We start from the raw sequence: 21,263 nt of genomic DNA on the forward strand, positions 1-21,263 counted from the left end.
TTTCGTATAAAACGTACGAATAAACTCTTTACAAATGGTGACTTCTGCGTGAATTCAACTTCCTCTATCTTCACTTTACAGTATGCTCCTCTGCTAGTGCGTTTTGTGGGATCGCCGAAGATGGCGGATGGGTTAAGTAAGGAAAAACTGACAACTACCCATTTGTAGCACAAGGAATACAGCCTTCGTCACTTTTAGCCGAATCGTTCATTATTGTGTATTAAAGTGTGCGTGTGTATAAGGGAGCTAAATATAATGACGTAGTGTGTTGGTGTCCTCAATTACCTGTCTTACGTGCGGTTGAAGACGCGTGTCTGTAACCGAATGTCTTTAGAACACTATGTCTTAATCCACGTATTTAAGGAATGGTGCCTTAAAGCACGAATTGCTATGTACTATACGTCGCCGCATTGCTGGCACCAATCGCTGGCAGAATGCTTCAGTTTGTTTCTTTCTGATTATGGAACGCCTCTACTCTAAACTCTTATCGTTTCTGTCTAAAGAATTGTTCTTCCTTGGGAGGAAGAATTTCTGCGATAATGATCGTGCCGCTTTCTGTCCGCAGTTGTCAGACGCATTCGATTAGTCTTCCACCTGGCCTGGTTTCTATAGCCAGGTCGCCTGTCAATATCTGATTAGTGCATGTAATCAGTATGTGTTTACTATTTCTATGTGTTTGTGTATGTCCCATATGGGTGTGAGCTCTTGTATATATATGCACTTCCTTCTAACGCTGTAAGTTATGTAAATTTTATAAATACTGATACTTGCTGTACATGTTTTCTAACATCTTCACCAAGTCTTGTGAATTCTGTACATATATCATCATGTGCATTGTGCATATTGTGATTAGTGTATATGTGTAGTGTATGTAGTTATTAGTACCATGGACTATGGACACCTTACGGACTTGGACACATTTGTTTAAATGTGTAATGTATGTTGTGCTTTGTCGTTTGCTTGTAATTGTGCTTGTTTTACAGACGCTCGTTCCTTAGGTTTGTTGCTTCCCATGATAGAATAAACTTTTTCTAAACGCATATAAATTTCGCAGGAGGTTGCTGCGGGTCTGCGTGCTGCTTCTGCTCCTGGAGATGGCGGCCGAGCGGCACGGGGTCTTCGCCGCCGTGCCGCCCAGCGTCCAGCGGCAGACCGGCAGCATCCCGGGAGACTTCATCATCGGCGCCCTCTTCCCCGTGCACCAGTCACCGGACGCCAAGAACGCGCAGACGCGCACCTGTGGAGAAGTACGTCTGTCGGTTCGTCTCTTACTGAGGATGCTCCGTATGGCTGTGCTTCTGATTTAAACAGTTGGGGTAGCTACGCGCTGGTAGTGCGATGAACGATGAAGCAGTGGAGCTGATGGCCTTCTTCTCCTCCTTTCCATCTTCATTACTTTTACTCCCCTTTCTCTCACCTTGATACACTACTGGGGCAAGACTGTACTATGCTATGTTGACCAATCCCCTCATTCTTTTCCAAATCCTCCCCTTGATTTCTCTTTTTATGGTTGAGGGTTTTCCGTTGGAGTCGTCATTGGCGTTGCGCCGTAGCCGCTGCTGGTGATAACGTGATGCTCATGAAGATGAAGAACAAGCGCGTTCTAGACCACACATTTTCTTTCAGCCATCACGGCACACCACATGCAAGGTACCCACTATACGCCATGACGATGACAGTGATGACGAAGACGATCACGGACAAGGATGGGATTATGCATTAGATGAGAGAGGGATAATTATTTTATTGGAGGGATGTCTAAATCCGATTCCACTCAGCAGTAATACGTCAAACGGAACTTGCAATCCAACACAACATACCATTTTTGACTAATAAACATTGTATATAGCTGTACTCCGCTTGGCACGCATTTACATCCGTAATTGTGGCATGAGTGATTTACGGCATCACCGGATGATCCCACGTCTTCGCCCACTCATCATAATTCATTTCGGGTATATGACGCGTTTTTTTATAATATGCTATACGTTGTTATGCTATCGAACACTCTTATCTCCTTCATTTTCTTTTCCTCACCCTCACAACACTCCTCATCCTCCATTCTCTTTTGCACATTTCGCTATACTATAAGGTATGCCTGGCTGTGTTATGCTAGGAGCTTTTTTTACACCGTGAATATGATGACATGCACGACTCCGATGTTATCAAAAACACTCCATCGTGGCCTCCACGATTAGCTCCAGACGCGGCAATCGCACAGGCAGCGTAAATCAAAGAGGCAGCGGGGAAACTACGAGAAAATGTGGCATGTTGAAAATGCGAAGCAGCTTATGGTTGAGGCTTGTCCCTTGTCCGTCGTCGTGGCGACGCTATTACTTGGAGCGCCCACTAGATGGCTCCGCGGTAGAGCACTTGCTTTATGGCAGGATGGTGTGAAGCACCACCCGATTAAGGGCGCAGCCAGATCCATCCATCCATCCATCCATCCATCCATCCATCCATCCATCCATCCATCCATCCATCCATCCATCCATATATCCATCCGTCCGTCCGTCCGTCCGTCCGTCCAATCCAGCGCGTGCTTTGGTATGAGTGGAGGCCGCTAGCGGCGCTGCGCTGCTTTGTAAAATAAAAGCGCTTAGCCTCTCAGACGGCTCTGTGGTAGAGTGTTCTCTCCGCTCCGCATCTGATCTGGTAAGATTGGCGACCACTAGTGACGCTGCGCTGCTCTGTATTATCAATTATGAACGTCTGCGGTGATGAATAAAAAACACCTCTTTACAAAACTTCAAGTCGATCCATAGCTGCTTCGAACACTACTAAGGGTCCCCTTTACGGGGAGAGCAGCCCAGCACTTGAGTGCGAAATTCAGCCATGAAACTCGTAAACTCGCCCTTCTCTTCTGTAATTGAGTCACATTTGCTGGAATCCGACCAATGTTTTCTTCTGTTTATAAAATGCTAGATATTCTTACAAATAAAGCTTTGCTGCATTCGGCTGAAATGTTGTCTTCGCCTGATGCTGACGTGTGGACGTCCTGCAAAACTTGGCACAAATATTCAGCCTCCATCCTCAAATCAACAATGCAAAGATGCATCTCGCAGGTGAAACACGCTATCTTCTTAGGTAAAAGCGCTTGATATCGAGAACGTAAACGTAAGTACCATGTTGCTGTGCCACAAGTTGCACCGTACCCGTGCTCTCCTATCGGTACGTGCTGTCGAGGCAATTTTTGTAACCCGACGCATTTCTGCTCACCTGAACTGCTGGTACTTGTATGCAATCGAATTTACTGTGCGTTCCTATTTCTTCCGAAGTGATGCTTGATTCCACACTCGGGTAATTTTGGGTATGGTATACTTGTATTATTACACTTCCATCCAGCGTGTGTCACTATCGTATCAGTTTCATGCAGACGTCTTATCTGTCACAAGGTGTATGCGTGAAATAAGGGGAATATTAGACTTGTTTTTCTTGGTCAACACACAATTTTAATCAGAACTAACTGACAAGAAACTCAAGAAATGTACGGGCGATGTAATCCTTATAATTATGATGCAAATGTCAAAAAAATAAAGTGAATGAATAGATGACTTGCCGCTGACAGGCACCGAACATATAACCTTCGCATAACGCGTTTCTTGTATTCTTTCCTTTATCGTTGTACGTACGCCGATCCTGTGTTTTCTTTTCTTCATCTCTTTCTGTAGCTTCTCTCGTCTAAGATCGTTCATTCCCCTCACCCTTTTTTCCTGCACAAGGTAGCCAGCTGGTCTGAGAACTGTCTAAGTTTCTGTCTTTCTCCTCCTCCTCTCACATTTTCATGTCCCTCACTGCAGGTATACAGCCTACTTACACTTCTTTAAATTACCTTATGTAACACTGTAAGTTACTTTAGGTTATTTCATTTAATTTCATTTATTCACATTAAAGACCCCCGAGGGGTGTTACTAAGGGATGGTTATCCAAACAAAAATTACTAAATTTCTCCACGAATGAATCTTGTCATTTCTTCCGTGAAGGCGGGCGAGGTGGTGATGGAAGTGATGTGGTGGGGAAGGCCGTTTCTGTATTTGGCTATGTAGGGGAAAATGATGATGAGCAATTGAGAGTTCGTGCAATTAGACGAGAAACGTTAAAAGGATGGCAAGTCCGCAGTTAAATGCGCATAGAAGGTAGAATGTGAGGTGTTTGGCGAAGGGAACTGTTATAGAACTTACGATATATTAATAAGCTCGCGATGCAATGGTGATGTGCTAGTGCATCCAAACCAGAGTCGGCGTTCAACGACAACACACTGATGGGATATAGAGGCGGCTTTAGGTGACCTTGGGCAATACATAGTTTAATTGTGAAGTTACGTTTGTAGGCTACATTACCAACGTATAGACTCACCCTACCTATCGTGGGCGCAGGTCCGCGAGCACTACGGCATCCAGCGCGTGGAAGCCTCTCTGCACACCATCGACGACATCAACCGCAGTGACACCCTGCTTCCCAACGTGACGCTGGGCATCGAGATCCACGACTCGTGCTGGTATTCGCCCACCGCTCTGGAACAGAGCATCGAGTTCATCCGGGACGCAATCAGCGCCCAGGAGACGAGCGGCGGCGGCGGAGCGAACGTCACCGAATTGCCCGCCGTCTGTCCCAAGGGCCCGGCGAGGCGCGTCAAAAACCTAGTGGGCGTCATAGGACCTGGCTCGTCGGCCGTCACCATACAGGTGGGTCTGAAATCGTGAACGTTCTCCCGTTACTGCTTTAATGGGCTTGCTGCGGAGAGTTTTAGTTTTATACCACCAATATACCACAAATGGTTCCCAAGCCCGGATTGTCCTCTGTGTGGTGGTTACTTCGAGCATGTCCAGCGCCTTTCCCGGTCCCCCTTCCCACCGAAGAAATAAACAAGCTCAATAGGGCCCAGGGCCTGATCTCTCAAATCCTGGCCGTCCAGAAAGCCGGTGTGAGGGCAGGCAGGTTTAACCTGACCGTTCCCGAGTGGACCTAGCCAGGTGACCTCGAGTCAACTCGTGCCTATTGTGGACCTAATAAGGTTGTTTCACTTACTCACCTAGGCTTTTTCATCTCTATAACTTATCTAGCGAAAACAATGGCCCCGTACCTGCAGGTTACACTTCAAATGTCGTCGAAAGACGATAGTCTTGCGTCTGAAGAGAGTGAACAAAACGTTTTTTTTTATGTTTTTCGCAAGAAAATTGGTGAATAGTGTTCTGGAGGCGCTGCGTTAGAGTGCATCGAGCGTGCAGCGGAGGCACGTCAGTTGTATAAAAAGAGACTCATGGATGTTTACGACGGCTTTTCCCGCTACTTCGCGATACGTTCATCAGCGTACCTGCAACCGTTGCTCACTGCGGCAGCACACAGGTGGCGACAAGAACTTATGCTATTTCCGCCCTTTCAGCATTGCTTGTACTTCTGTTCTTGCTTATTTTTCACTTACTTTGTTACCAGATGTCGCTGTTGCACGTTACCGCATCTCCTCAAGACCAGCGTCTTTTATAAGGACGCAATAAAACATGAAACTCTTTTGACTGCTTTTGTCAGCTTCTCTGGGAACCATGTTTTACAGATATTCATTTGGAAGATCATTTGTATGTGGGTCACCAAAAACAACAGCATCCATCCCATAACCCCAAGGGCTGGCATACGTTAGTTTGAAGTGGAAGAGCTGTTGTAGGGTGGCCGCTCTAATGAGAAAGTTCAAGACTGCGTGGTTCATTTGCTAGACAGTATCCGTCTTGATTGCACTTGGTCTAAGTGTAATTATAGTGTAAGTAGACTTGTGCCTAAGCTACATGCTATATCATTCAAATGAATGCATCAGTGTCTTTGTTTCTGAAAAAAAAATACTTAAGCGGATTGCGTACCTATTTGTGATTCCCCCAACTTTTATGCCATACATGAGCAAACCAAAAAATGAGCATTGTAACAAACAAAAACATCAAACAAGAAAAAAAAGCAGCCAATAAAGAAAATTGTTGCGTATTGATGATTTCGTCTTCTTCTTTCCTCCTCATCCTGGTGGGCGAGCAGGTGCAGAACCGGCTGCAGCTGTTCAACATCCCGCAGATCGGCTACTCTGCCACGTCGCGGCAGCTGAGCAACAAGCAATTCTTCAAGTACTTCCTGCGCGTGGTGCCTTCCGACCAGTACCAGTCGCAGATGATGGTCGACACGCTGCTCATGTACAACTGGACCTACATCTCCACCGTCAACACGGAAGGTAAGTCGGCGGTCGCCGCCTCTTTCCTTCCTTCGAGAGCGGTGGCTCTGCTACCAGGCGAAGGCTAATGCACACAAAACTTTGTGTGCTGAGTTTCCACGGTTAAAAGAACAACCACCTGACACGATTACAGATAGATATCACGATGCATTTGGCACGGGGTAAGAAGATGAACCTACAATCACGGTTTTTGATGTCAGTTTGCTTGGCAAGAATTTTGCACACTTGGAACGTGATGACGGTCATACAAAGGTCGCACTTCCTGCGTCTAATCGAGACAGACTAATGTTTGATAATTTACTGGGCTGCACCCAGCTCCGCTGGTCTTTGGCATTTGCATTAACAGAGCCACGCATAAATGTTTGGTTGTCTTAGGCCTGCTTATAAACACGTGGCTGTGATTATAAAGTGCTGTTTATAAATGCAATGAAGCCGCACGCATGCACTCCGTACGAACATACAAGACAAGCAGAACAGAACAGTCAAAGTGTGCACCGTTGCTCCTTCTCAATGCTCCGCCTTCTTTGCGCTGCATAGGAACACTGATGTAGAAGAATCTTTAGAACTTCGTTCAACATTCGAGATTGTTGACGGCATTGAAACACCTAGAAAATGGCATTGGAAATCCTACTTGGTCGCTTCGTATAAAATTCACCGCCGAATTATGAACATTTTTTATGGTGTACCGGAAAGTGTCGTTATGAAACAGCAAGAACTGACAACTGACCGCTCCGCTGCAGAGCTCTGCGAACACTTGCACGAGGCATCTTACTAAGGAACCTTTAGGATCTATTATTGGTTAGCATGACGGATTTCCCATGGGTGTATGACCCCCATAGAGTTTCCTAAAACACTATTGGGGACTCTGCTGCGATCATTGGGTCGTGCGTTCCCGACGTATCTAGTAGTAGTAGTAGGAGTCGTCGTCGTCGTAGCTGTAGGTAGCCACCTCTCGTTTAGTGTTTCGAATGTTCGCTGGGTGATGGTACTTGTATATGATGAAGATATGATGGAAAGATGCCAGATGGTGGTACTTGGAGCGTTCACTAGTTGGACGGACGGACGCATGGACGAAGAGACAGACAAGCAGACAACGTACGCCCAGACGTATGGACAGAGAGACAGATGCCCGGATGGACAGATCGACTCACAGACCCACGCAGGGACGGACGCACGGATGAATGGAAGCACGGACGGACTGACAAATGCTTCGCCCTACTTATTATCAATCACTCCGTGGATATTCTGTGATTTTTTTTTCAATGAAGAAACTCACTAAAAGACGCTGCCTGCGTCGATGTTGTTTCTCGCGGGTGAGGGCGCGTTCTCGTTCATTGCGAGCTGTTAGTTCAGCGTTCATCACAAAAAGCGTTCCCTCTCTTCGCCACACGACGAGTGCTGAGGTGGTGCCCTTCTTGCGCACAAGCAAAGAAACAGTAGCAGAGGACGATGCCCGCCGACACACCGATAACCTAAGGTACTTCGCCCCTAAAATGTTCAAAATGTTTCTGAGGCATTATCTGTACTCTGAACATCGGCTGTCTTGCATGGATGTCATCAATGTTACGTAACAAGTGCACGTGTTCTCAGATTGAATACTGTGGTGTTAGGAATGACCCGCATGTAAGCAATTAATCCAGCGAGTGCAGATGGTTGGCGCGTTCTCGTTTTTTCCACTACGCTGATCATTTTCTCAAAAATCGTTTTTATGCAAAACTAGCATTTCGAAATGCTGGGCGCGTTATCGCAGCGCTGACAGAATTTCGTAAAATCACTTTTACGTTATTTGCATCAAACATTATAACTGACACCAGATGACTTTGGTTGTAGGTTTAATGAACATCTGGCTGAGAGAAAATATTACTAAATATGAGCGGAGTCCTTTTTTTTGCCGTTAATAATCGTTGAAGACCTCGTTGGCTTTAAGTACGTGTAAAGAAGAACTTAAGAAAAGTACGTGTAAGAGGAACTATATGCGCAATATGCAATGAATAATAGGTGCTGGCCGACTCATAGTGGGTGAACACGTCATCAGGAAGCGCCTCTTCGAAGTAGGAAGCAATGAAGCATCAGCATGATTGAAACTGCTCCATGTCACACACTGTAAATTGGAGAGAACCGAGGCGGGTGGGTGTGGGCGACATCTTTTACAAACCTAACATCGATCAATCATCCGCTTGGAGGCCAGACAAGGCTGCAGTGTTGTATTTCAAGCGTTGAGTAATCAAGAACTTCCTTCCCGACGTCTGCGAGACGCGGTTAACCGAGACACACGTCTTATGCGAAAATTTACAGCAGCTTGATCGGGGCTGTAGAGAAAGAAGCATGACACTCAATCATTGGGAAATTCCTTAGATAGGCGGGGTTCACCGACGAACCAGACACCAAGGCTGCTTGAGCTGTGAACGTTCTGCAGACAAAAACAATGACACAACAGAGCAACAGATGAGGCTTATCCACGTTCGTAAATCATGACTCCAGCGGGAGCTCCGCTTACTCTTTTATTAGTGAGAACACTGAGCTCATGGCCATCAGGAATATTTCGAAAAGCATTAGAAAAGCTTCAACGGTCTTTTGAACTTTTGAAGGCACTAACATTTGTGATCAGTACTGAGAGAGCGATATCGAAACTGTGCGTTGTGCTTGTGTGGGAGCAATGTTAAAATTAAGAATTTCAGCCTCGCCAGCTGCTGGGCTGTGTAAATGAGTGTGTGTGTTTTAAATATTTACTTTATTAAACAAAAAACTAGTATTAGGTAGCTGTAGTGAAGAAATGGCTATGACAGCTAATTCAATTATTTTCCTGTTCAATTTAAAAGTACAAAAATAAGAACGAACTGCTACAGACTACAGAGGCGGTTAATATTATCTCACTACTCAAATACTCACTTCATCTTTCTTCATTCGACAGCGTACCAGGCAAGTTTTCCTTCCCCTGGTCCGCAGTGTCATCTGGTGGCTAAATTGATGTTCCCGGCAAATTGCCAGACAGCAAGCGAATGTTAAGAAAGCAAGTGGCTTTTACATTGTGGCTACTGGTAGTCTGTAATAAGTGCATAGGGGCTCTGATGTTTTTGTTTTGTTTTTTTCACAGCGAAGCAGTCTTTAGTCGAGGCTTCCTCGTCCGTAGGCGTAGCTCTGGTCACGGGATTTTGTAGCGTAGCGAGAGTAGGACTCTATAAGAGAGGAAGGGCTGCGCCGTGCCAAGATGAAAGACGGCGAGGCTTTGTGGAAATGATGAAACAATAAGATGTGCGCTCAGCGCGGGAGTGTCCAGGCTCAGTGGGAAGGGTGCACCAATAATAGATGCGCTGAGAACGAACGATTGTGTCGAGGCTCACTAGAAAGGGTGAGCCACTAGAAGGCTCACAAGCGTGGGTGAGGGTGAATGTGACAGAGGGGGTGATTGTGACACAGTTTTGACTGTGTTCGCAAAGTGGCTCTGCCGCTTTTTTTTCTCGTTATGGTCTCAGAATAAAGCCGCGCTATTTGCGAACATTTGGACCTTTCTTTATCACATCACTAGCATGCGTCATTTCTAAGCTACCACTTGTGAAGCAGGGCGTGTGTTCAGCTTACGGATATAACATAGACGAAGCTACAAAAAGAAAATTCAGTGGTTGACTACGGCTCCGACAAAACTGAACAAAGAAGCTAAAAGAAGCTTGAATGCGCGGGCAAAAGTCGCAAGTGATTTCTACTTCTAAATAATTATGGACCCTTTCTCAGAAGGCTACCCTGATGAGATGCGAAGCAGCAGTGGTGCACACGGCATTGACCGTGTTAATTCGGGCGTCGACGCGAGTTCTGGCAGAACGGTTTCAAGGGAAATTAGGTGTATCACTTACTCGAATAAACGTTTGTTCGAAACGCAAAGCTAGAGGAGGCGGATTAAGTTTCGTGTAAGTTTCGTCGCAGATAAACGAGCCTTGACGCGTGGTCCAGCGTTGCGCATGGTAGAGAGGGAGAAGCGAGAGAGAAGTGTGTTGCGAGCGGGTGGAGGGGCGGGCAGCTGTTGCGCATAAGGAAGAGAGTGACGTCAACGCGCAGCTGATAGTTGACCTACTTCGCACTGCTAGAACACCTGTGGTGAGAGGGTTCGTACGGATGCACGGGACAGCGTTACACAGGCTAGTGAAAGTGATTCTTCGCATCTAATAATTTAGATGAGTTTTCGCTTCATATAAGCGCACACTGAACTGAATATCTAAAGGTGGTGATTAATAATTGGGGACGGTCGCAGTGACTGTGAGCCACCAGAGCATAAGTGGGGCAGGCATGACGCCATGAAACGTGAACCACTGCGTAGAGGCGTCATGGCTGTCTTTTCTTTGAGCCTTGCCGCTGCGGTACCACGCGAGAAGGCGTATAACGGCTGCTTCGGCGGCGCTTGGTCGTTCAGCCTCACGATGGGTGGCGCAATTGCTGGACCAAATGTACGTGTGCTTCAGTGGAAGTGACAACCTGAATGCCATCGTCGAGTAGATACCGCTACACCGCAAGCTGTGAAATCTCAAGCAAAAACCCAGTTTCCTGCTGAAACATCATGGCAAAAAGAGGCCACATTAGCCCAATATAAAGCCCAGCAAGCGGGAAAGCTCACCAACATCTAAGTTGTTGCAGACGCCAGCCTCGTTTAAGAACACCAACAAGGTAAAAACATCAAACTTTAATGATATCGTATGCGTAATTTTTGCCAAACCCAGTCAAACATGCCTTCATATATTATTAAGTAGGCCTACGAGAATAAGTCTCGGCCAGTTTTTCGTTTTTGCGCTAGAAGGAATACACGTGGCGTCTTTTTTGTTTATTTTTTCATTCAGACCCCTTGCTCTATCCATTTTATTCACCCTTTCTCGTTGATCTCAGTTCTTCGAGACGAAAATCATTTGTGCTCTCTCCACCATTTCCTAACTTTTCTAAAGCGAGTTCACCGCGTCCTTAGTTTTTTCTTCTTAAACATTTATTTTTTTCACAACCTTGTGTTCTGGCAATTTAGATGACAAAAGCTCAAAAAACAGCCACCAGGGGGAGGAATACATGAGAGTGCGGGTCAGCCAGGAGGAGATTGAAGCCTAATGCATCCGAAATCACGGACATGTACGCTTCATTATTGGCTTTGTTTGCTTCTTTCGTCTTTTTATGTTTGGTAGTCTCCTCTTTATGCGAGGGCGTTGTCGCCATTCTACAACCTCGGCTCTGTTTTTCTTTCGGCGCGGTGGCCTGTTACGCCTGGTCGACGTGCTTACTCGCTCCACCGAGCACATCGGAGCAGGCGCAACAAAAACAAAGAGGAGAACTGAGAATAGGGATAAAGGGAATAAGGACCGAGTGATGGTGGCGTGAAAGGGACAGGATCCGGGGGACAAAGAATGAAGCATTAACGGCACTCGTCTGCTTGAACCACGGAGGCATTAACGCACTCCTTCAGAGAATCGGGTTCTTCCGGGTCTCCGGTACCGCACGGTATTGCTACAGGGCATTTAGCTGCTGCCCCCAAGTGTTGGCACTGTGCTTGGCTTGGAACCCGGTGTGACGCGACCTGCCCGATACAAGATGGTGGCGGTCGGGTCTACTTGGCATTGTACGTGTGTGCGAGTCCCTCAGGCTCCGGCAATTATCTCACCTCCCCCTTTCTCAGCCGCCTCACCTCACTAAACTCCTTCGATGTCTTGTGTAGGTGACATTACATGGCTTAGGGCAAATGCCATTCGTGCCATGTATGGATGAAGATGATGAGAGGAAGACGAGAGGGGACTCGACTCTTGTGTATCGAGCTCATGCAGCAAGCACGCTACGGATGACAATGAAGGCAATGCATAATCAACGTTATTGTTTTGTTCACTGTTAAGTGGGGCATCAACTTTTGCTGGGTTATTAGTAATGATGGATGATTGTGATAAAGCCTTCGTGAAAATAAATGGAGAGTTGATGACAGAACACTAGAAAGAAACAACTCCGTGCTCACACGAGTCGAGCCCGTAGCCTGCGCATTATCTTTTGCTGTTTTTTAGCAACTGAAGATGTGCAGCGATGACTTCGTTTTTTCTACTATATTGTTGATTATCTTTAGAGATGGATTTACAACATTGTGCTGCGAATGGAAGCCCAGCCAACACATTGCAGCCTTTACCCATAGTTACCCTTCTGTAGAATAAATTTGCCAGAACAAGTTGTTATTAACGAATGGTACGAATATATATATATATATATATATATATATATATATGTATATATATATAGATGTATATATATATATATGTATATATATATATATATATATATATATATATATATATATATATATATATATATATATATATATATATATATATATATATAATCACGTTCTCACCCTTCGCCCTCGCGATGGAGCATGCGCTGAAATTCTACAGAAAATGTGACTTAGGCTACGTTTGTGTTGTGAGCATCACGGTGTTACGAGTCTTGCGTCGATTTCTTTGGTCAAGCGTTAACAGTATACATTTAGCTGTTAAATTATTTTCTTGCATTTTGTTCGACGTGCGCTGACACGTTTTCAGGGGCGAAGCTCTTTAAAGCGTGGGTCGGTCGTCACCTACGTATGCATGTATGTATTAACCACCTCACAGCATATCCACGGAGTGAATGATGATAAATGGGGCGAAACTTCAGAGGGTTCTATCGGCGAACTGTGAATAATCCGCTGGCAGCGTCCGTCCGTCGTCTGTGTATTTGTCTGATTGACACACGGACGGAATAATAAATGGATGGACGCACGGACGGATGGGCAGACGAATGCACGAATGAACGCACGGGTGGACGGATGGGCGGATAGATGCCTGGACGCACGGACGGCCACACAGACAGATCTACGGACGCACGGATGGAAGCGCGGATGAACTGATGGACGCTTCGCCCCATTCATCATCATTCACTCCGTCAATATGCTGTAATTTTTCAATCTTACCGTCACGCTGGTTTTTTCACGATTTGTTGAAGGTCTCGTGTGAATGTGAAAACATCGGCTCCGCGTTCGAAAATGTTTTTGGACAGTTTTTCGTGTATTTGTGAGCGTGTTTTGGTGCCAGTCGACGCCTAAAACCACACGGGCTACATCGATACCAAGTATTTCACTTTGGGTGAGCTTTTTGACACTTTTTCAAGACTCTTCTGTTTGCCCATCTGCTCAGCTGAGCGCGCTAGGCTTAGGCTACGGCGGAGCGACCACCGACCCTTCTCGGAAGGGTGTTCCAGCACTCTACGCACGGAATGTCTATGCAAGTCTCTGTCGATGGGGAGGATATCACCCCCGATAATCTTCAAGATTCTGGATGGTCTGTGGCTACCACTAAACGTAAACTTCGTGGGACGCATACCCCCAGGACCGAGACGCAAGCAAGCGCCTCCATGCATGGCGAAGCGTGGTCGCCTCAGCGCTCCCGGGCTGCGGTGAAGAAGCGTCTTATCGCTGCTTCTAGACTTCCTTACCTTCCAAGAGATCACCATCGAGTCATCGTGAGACCTAGAAATGGCCTGGACATGAGAACTGTGAGTCAAATTAAGTTCGCGAAGGCACTCGCAGTGGCTGCAGCGCTCAGTGAGGAAGAAGTCACGGAAGACGTGGTATGCCCGAATATGATGCAGAACATTGCAGTTATAAGCACTCCAGCGGAGAGGAACGCCAGAGCGTATTCCAAGATCACCGCCATTACTCTCGGTACCACCAGTTTTGATGTTAGTGCCTACCGAGCTGCCCCCGAGGACACCTGCAAAGGTATCATCAGAGGTGTTGACGCGGACATCGGTCAAGAACAACTTTATTCACTTATTGTACACCCAAGGAACCCGACTGCACTCCAAGTGAAAAGAATCAAGAATTCCACCACGGTAATCGTCCTCTTTGACGAACTAAAAGTGCCAAATTACGTCATATGTGGAAATAGTTTGGTTCGCTGCACCCTGTATCGTCGACAGACCGATGTCTGTTATGCCTGTGGAAAGCTAGGTCATCGAGCCGATGTTTGTCCCCATCCAGAGGAGGCCGTCTGTAGAGGGCGTGGTATGTCATCTCCTTCGGAGGGTCACGTCTGCACTCCAGAATGCAAGTTGTGTGGGGGTCCACATCTCACGGCAGACAAGACGTGTAAGCATCGTTTTCAAGTGCCCTACATAGTCCGTCGACGAAGACGAAAGCGGCGGATGCAATATGCGATGGAATTTGCGGAACAAGACGCCGACGACATGAACTTCACAGATAGTGGAGGAGACTTCCTATCGCTACCAGCCGCTGCAGGCGGCCGCGCTACGACTGAGCGGCTGAGCAGCAGCTGGCGCCCGCGTGACGTCAGCCAACAGCTACAACCACCGCGAGGTCGATCCCGTTCCAGAGGCAGAGCAAGGGGCCGTTCGAGATCCAGAGGACATTCTAGATCCAAGGGCCGTTCTAACTCACGTGTGCCTACCGTCCGCAATGGTGTACAGCAAGGAAATCAGCACCAGACCTGGGCATCCAAGATCAAGGGCTCCCAACCACAGGTAAAGGGGGGTACCAATCCAGAGCAACACTCAGATATATATGCGCAGATGCAAAGGGAAAATGCTAACCTCAGGGCCATTGTCGAGCAACTCAGGGCAGAAATAGCTGACTTAAGGAAATCACAGCAGGTTTCGTCTCCGTCTCCTTCAAACACAGTTCCCTGTACAGAGGCCACATCGGATGCGAGTCACGATGAGGTACCCATGGACGTCCATCCAGGGGCAAAACCAACAAAAAGGAGAGCGCTAGCACAACCGGCCAATAACGAGGACAGAGATTTCAAAACAGAGGTCAAGGAAACCTTGAATGATATCAAAAAATGCTCTCAGGGCGGTGGTCGAGTCGATTGCGGTATTGGACAGCAGAGTCACAAAGATCGAGGCTGAACAAGTTAAAGCTTTACAATCAGGCGAGGCTACTCCGGCCCAAGTAATACCTAAGGTCAGGATCGTGCATAAGGTGGCAACCCGTAGCGTCTCTCAGGAGACAGCTTTTGAGGGTCCCAACAATGGCGGGACACCTTAAAAATTTTGTAATTTGGCAGTGGAACTGCTGGGGCTTTCAATCAAAGAAGGCAGCTCTCCAGCAGTATATTAAATCCCAGCCAATTCGACCACATGTTATTCTGCTACAGGAGACGCTTACGGAAACAATGAGCCTGCCAGGCTACACCCATCTCATCACGAAACCTCCAGATGGCCGCGGTATCTGCACGTTTGTGTCCAAGAAGTACACTTACATTGAGCACAATTTGCAAATGGCAAATAGCAAGATTGAACACTCTCTTTTAGAAATTATACCTGGCAGCAACCTTAAAAATAGCATTTTCATACTCCACAAATATAGCCCTCCAAAAGGCAGGCACCATCGCTTCACCTCATTGTTATCAAAAGCCGTTACGATCGCTAGGAAAGTGGACGCACCCATAGTTATAGCGGGAGATTTCAACGCACCCCATCAAGCTTGGGGCTACCCTCGCACCACTGCCAAGAGAGCCGAGCTCTGGCAAGCGGTATCGGATCTGAATCTTACTTTGGTCACTGACCCCATGTTTCCTACCCACACTGGAAATTCTTGCTCTAGGGATACTACCCCAGACCTCACCTTTGTCACAACCATGGGGGAGGTATCATGGTTGAACTTAGGAGAAAACTTGGGGAGTGACCATTGTATTTTGAGTACGACATTACAAATTCAAGCAAAGCCCCCTAAAGCTTTCAAAGTTACAGATTGGGACCTCTTCCGTAAGATCAGAGCGAAGAGCGCAGAAGAGATTAATTACTCACCGAATTTCGACAAGTGGCTGTCTCAGCTGGTCGAAGACGTCAAGTCGGCCACCAAAACGTTAGAGACTGATCTACCGGTCAATAAAATGAATAGTAGGCTTGCTCATCTTCTTGAGGCTAAAAGCGTCCTCCTAGCCAGGTGGAAAGCACACCGTATGAATCGAAGACTGCGAAAACGCATCGCAAGTCTTAACCAAGAAATAACAACTTATTGTCAGACGCTGGAAAAACAGCATTGGGACGAGATTATCAACAAGGTGGATGGTCAGATGAAAGTTGGGGGAAAATGGAACCTCCTCAAACACCTGCTGCAGGAGACTAAATCTAAATACAACCAGACGCGCTTGGTAGACCGAATGCTGCACTCAGAAAGGAAGGTTAAATCGGACACGGAAATAACGAAGTGTCTGGCACAGAGATGCCTCCCTTTGGACACAACCCGTCCTCCTTCTGGCTACGCGCAATACACGGGATCACCAGCCTTCGAGTTGGACAAGCCGTTCCAGGAAGAAGAGGTCCGCACCATCTTAAACAATCTTAACGGGAACTCCAGCCCGGGCCCAGATGGCATTACAAACAAGACACTACGAAATTTAGACGATGACTCTATCACCTACCTCACCAAAGAAATCAATCGTATTTGGGAGACGGGGACTTTCCCTGAGCAATGAAAAAAGGCGTCAGTTATTCTGATACCTAAACCTGGCCGGAGTCCCAGTTTTAGCAACTTATGACCCATTTCACTGACGTCCTGTATAGGCAAGGTCGCCGAGCATGTCATCAACGATCGAATATCAAAGCACATAGAGAAGACTAACCTGTTTCCGTACAACATGGTAGGTTTTAGACCACACCTATCTACTCAGGACGTCATGAAAATGCTGAAGCATCACATCATAGATCAGGAGACAAAAGACGTTAGAGCTATTCTCGGTCTGGATCTTGAAAAGGCCTTTGACAACGTCTCGCACTCCCACATACTTGCCTCCATCTCTTCTCTCAACTTAGGAGCCAACTTTCACAAGTTCACGAGCTCGTTCCTCAGGAATAGAAAAGCCACTATACAGCTTGGGAATCTCAAGCCTGAGCCCTACGATCTCGGTTCTTTCGGCACCCCGCAGGGCTCAGTCGTCTACCCACTGCTTTTTAACATTGCAATGTGCGGCCTTGCTGCAAAGCTCTCAAATCAAGAGGGCATCAAGTTCGCCATCTACGCGGACGACATCACCATATGGAGTGTCGGTGGCTCAGAGGGCTCTGTGGAGAACTCTCTTCAAGAGGCCGTAGACTGTGTTGAAGTCTATTTAAATGAAATGGGCCTCAAGCTCTCGCCAGCAAAGTCTGAACTTCTCTTATATCGACCCACGAGACGGGGACCCAAACCCAAAAACTGGCAACCACTGGCTGACATCGACATTAGGCTGCACACGGCGTCGGGGCAGCGTATTCCAAGGGTGGACTTCATACGCGTTCTGGGCATGATTATCGAGGCTAATGGACAGAACGGCCGCACGATCGACCGTCTGACTTCCAAGGCGGAAGGGGTCATCCGACTAATCTCACGCATTTCCAACAGTCGGGGTGGTCTTCGAGAGCACAATCTCCTCAGACTATTCCATGCATTCTTGATGAGCCACATAAGCTATGTCGCATCTATGCACAGGTGGCAACTCCATGAAATAAATAAATTGAACATCCTCATAAGGAAAAGCATCAAGAAAGTTCTTGGCATTCCTATGCGTACAAGCACTGAGAACCTTATGAAACTTGGAGTCCACAACATGCTTGAATAAGTTATCGAGGCTCAACAAATGGCACAGGTAGCCAGGCTTTCGATCACACCAGCGGGGAGAAAGATTCTGATTGACACTAGAGTCAACCCCCTGACGCTCGAAGTGCAAAATACGCCACTCGATGATTATATACGCTCTCGCATCAAAGTATGCCCTCTTCCACGAAATATGCATCCACAGTACAACGCGGGCAGGCGTGTCGCTCGAGCCTTCTCTCTTTTAGCTCAAGCTCACAAACAATCGTCTGTTTCATGCTTTGTTGATGCCGCCCAGTATGGCGTTTCCGCTCGCTTTGCGGTAGTATCCGTAGATACTAAGGGTCAGATTTTATCTTCGGCGTCGGTTCGAACCCCTTCTTCTTACAAAGCAGAACAGATGGCCATTGCACTAGCACTCCTTGATCCACAAAGGACTGATATTTATACGGACTCTAAATCCGCTGCTAGGGCCTTCGCTTCTGGTTGCGTTTGCAAGGAAGTTTTGAGAATTCTCGCTCACAAGGAACTCACCCACCACACAATTATTTGGTTCCCTGCTCACCTTGGCTTAAGGGTTGGAGGCCTTCCCAATGTCAACGAGCTAGCCCACTCCAAGGCGCAAGGCTTCACTTACCGCGCCGGGACTTGTGCTTCTCAGACAGAGGAGTCAGCCAGCAGCCTTCATTTTAGGGACATTTTGACTACCTTCAACGAGATCACGAAGCATTATCAATTAGGCCGTAGGTCATTTCCATTGCCACACGAAAAGTTGTCTAGGCCACAGGCAATCTCTCTTCGCATGCTTCAGACGGCAACATACCCTAGCCTCGTAACCTATAGCCATTACTCCGATATTTCAGAACTTTGTCCAGACTGCCAGAATCGCAGTGATTTTAACCATATGCTCTGGAGGTGCCCCTCTTTACAAAGAAAAAATGAAGAATTTTCTGAGAACTCCTTTTATTTAATGCTCACGAGTCCGGTTCTCATACAACAACTCAAGGCTGTCCAGAAGGCCCACGATGCGGCGATGAGGCTGGGCCTCCCCGTCCCAACGTGGGATCGGCCCGCGATCCTACCCCTATAAAACGGGGGTGGAATCCTTCAGGACGCCAATAAAAGTTTTTCATCCATCCATGTCACGTTTTTTTTTCTGTGGTCGTCACTTTACTTAGCTTACTAAGATGTGCCACCTTTTTATATTTGAATCCTCCTATTTACCGTTCATTTTTGACCCCATGTTCCTTACAACAGCGGTGCAGTTATGATTGTCGGTATGCCAAGTGGTGACACCAGGAAAGTATCATCATCAATAAGGAGCACGTGATCTCTTCGTCCTCTTTTTTATCTTCTACTTGGCTCCCAGGACGCGCGGGCCCAATCTGTTTGGCGTGGGATGCAATAACTCTAATGGGTGAGATAATCAGAGAGGGAGATAAAAAGAAATAGAGAAAGAGACAAAAATACAATTATGAAGAAAGACATACAAAGGAAGAAACACAAAAGGGACACAGAAAAAAAACCAGCATAGTATTGTATGGCGTTGTCAAGCAAGGGCTGAGAAATGTAAGTGAGGGGGAGGCGGAGGGAAAGGAGAAGGCAACGCTGCCAACTCCGCTGTTATGACAGGTTTGCAACACTACCGCGCAGCTGCCCAGTTTTTCGCCTAGCAGAAGAGAAACATTTCCCCTAGTTATTATGGCTGCTGTGGTAGTGATATCATTTCCTTCTTTGTAGTTTGCCAATTCGATGTACACTGTGAAGTAAAATAACGTTATCAGAGGCGGTGCCATTAGTTTACAGCGGCGTTAATAGAGCCGATGGTAGTCATTGTTGGCTGCACTACGATATGTGTAAATTTGATGTAAGCACTGAAATGAAGCCGACACATCATGTAACAGTGGTCTAATGCATCCACTATATAGGTTTACACGCAAACTCAATTATCATTACTTCAATTTTTTTCAATGTTTGTTTCACCACACAAAGGGTGCATTAGCAGTGAAGCATGCTTTTCAGTGAATACTTGCGTCAACGTTATTTCGCTCATTTTCTGCGCCACCGCTCCATATCTGGGTAATAATTTTCACGAAGTCTTCGCACAAGAGATGCACTGAGAGAAGCATTTCGAACGCAGCAGTAAGTAAGCAATAAACGATTGGAGCAGCACTCAGGAAATTGCGTATCGAATTACGTAATAAATACTACCCATGGCAAAGTTTAGCCAATAGCAGCCTTGCCACAATTAACAATCTCTTAATGAAGAACGCAATGTCGAGTAGAGCAGCACACACCTAATCTCACTAGAGCTGCTTGTTGGAAACGTGGCGCTAGTGTCTGGTATAGCTGCAAGCATGGCGAGCCTTCAAACACGCTAATGGTAATACGAACATAGATTCCCCTAATCTCTAGCCTCGTGAAATCGAACAACTTCACAACTAACTTACTATTTCGAACAAAATAGCGTGCTAGAAGCTCAGCAATGCGTTGCGCCTGTGCATCTGCCCAGAGTAGACCTGTGTTCCGTGTTTAGAAAAAAATAGATATGCACCATCATTTGAGCTGATAAAGGTACGTGCGTTTTACAAAACAAAGTCACACAAATAATTTAGCTCTTTAGTACAAATCAGACAAAATCGAGAACTGCCCGTCATTCTTCAAGACTCTGAACGACTGGAGCGTCATAGTTCATTCCAGTCATTCTTGTAGCCATACTTACGGCAGCACAAGTGTGTGCTTCTGCCTTATTGCCGTCATCACGCGTGCTGCATAAGAACATTGTAATTGGCTTTTTTTTTACAAACGCGAGAAAAAAAACGCACTTTGACGTGGCAGCACCTTGATGGAATATGTCCATTAAAAAACCGTAATGCAAGCGTGCCTAACGAAATGCATTTTCTTTCCCAGAGATCTGAACCTAATCATACTGTACTGCCCTTCGATTTTTGTCGCCATCTGAAGAGAGTGTCTTCTAGAGCGTGCGATATAAATGATCAAAGTGCTGTATGACACACTTCTAACTTTCATAGGCGCCCTGCATATTCCCGCCTCGTGGCAAGGCTGGCCACGCAATGCCAGCAATAAAATTGCTTAGCAACTGTGTTGCGCGTAACTGAACCGAAAATATAGCCGTCGGACGTGATTACCAAGGCATGAGCGGCGCCGCATCGCTTTAATGCACGAGCAAACTCATTCAGATTTCATTACTTTTTTCGCGTAAACTCAATGTTGTGCGCTGACGTCACACTTGTAGAACCGGTGAACTCCACAATCGCTCTCACCATCACGCGAAACTGTACTTGTACAGCGTGTACTCGAAGGCGGAGCAGAAAGATGATGACGTTCCTTCTAGAAAGTACAAACCATCTCCTAATGAGACCACGAGACCAAGGAAGAAAGGGAAAGAAATTCGATTAGTGCACATTGTGGAGAATTTCTTACTAGAAAATTACGTTAGGTCCTAGAACACGAGTTCTGATTACC

General features: G+C 46.6%; 1 protein-coding gene across 1 annotated transcript in view; it reads left to right on the forward strand.

Annotated features, from left to right (window-relative positions):
* Positions 1-1,115: 1,115 nt before the first annotated feature.
* The window catches only part of LOC142786660 (metabotropic glutamate receptor 5-like), a gene marked incomplete at its 5' end in the record, with an annotated part of 145,353 nt that continues 125,205 nt past the window's right edge, over positions 1,116-21,263 (forward strand). The window contains 3 exons of the mRNA XM_075884290.1: positions 1,116-1,247; positions 4,377-4,685; positions 6,016-6,205. Coding sequence (XP_075740405.1) covers positions 1,116-1,247; positions 4,377-4,685; positions 6,016-6,205 — 631 coding nt within the window. The remainder of the gene's footprint in view (positions 1,248-4,376; positions 4,686-6,015; positions 6,206-21,263) is intronic.

This window comes from Rhipicephalus microplus, unplaced genomic scaffold (assembly GCF_043290135.1).
Source record: "Rhipicephalus microplus isolate Deutch F79 unplaced genomic scaffold, USDA_Rmic scaffold_27, whole genome shotgun sequence".
NCBI lineage: Eukaryota > Metazoa > Arthropoda > Arachnida > Ixodida > Ixodidae > Rhipicephalus > Rhipicephalus microplus.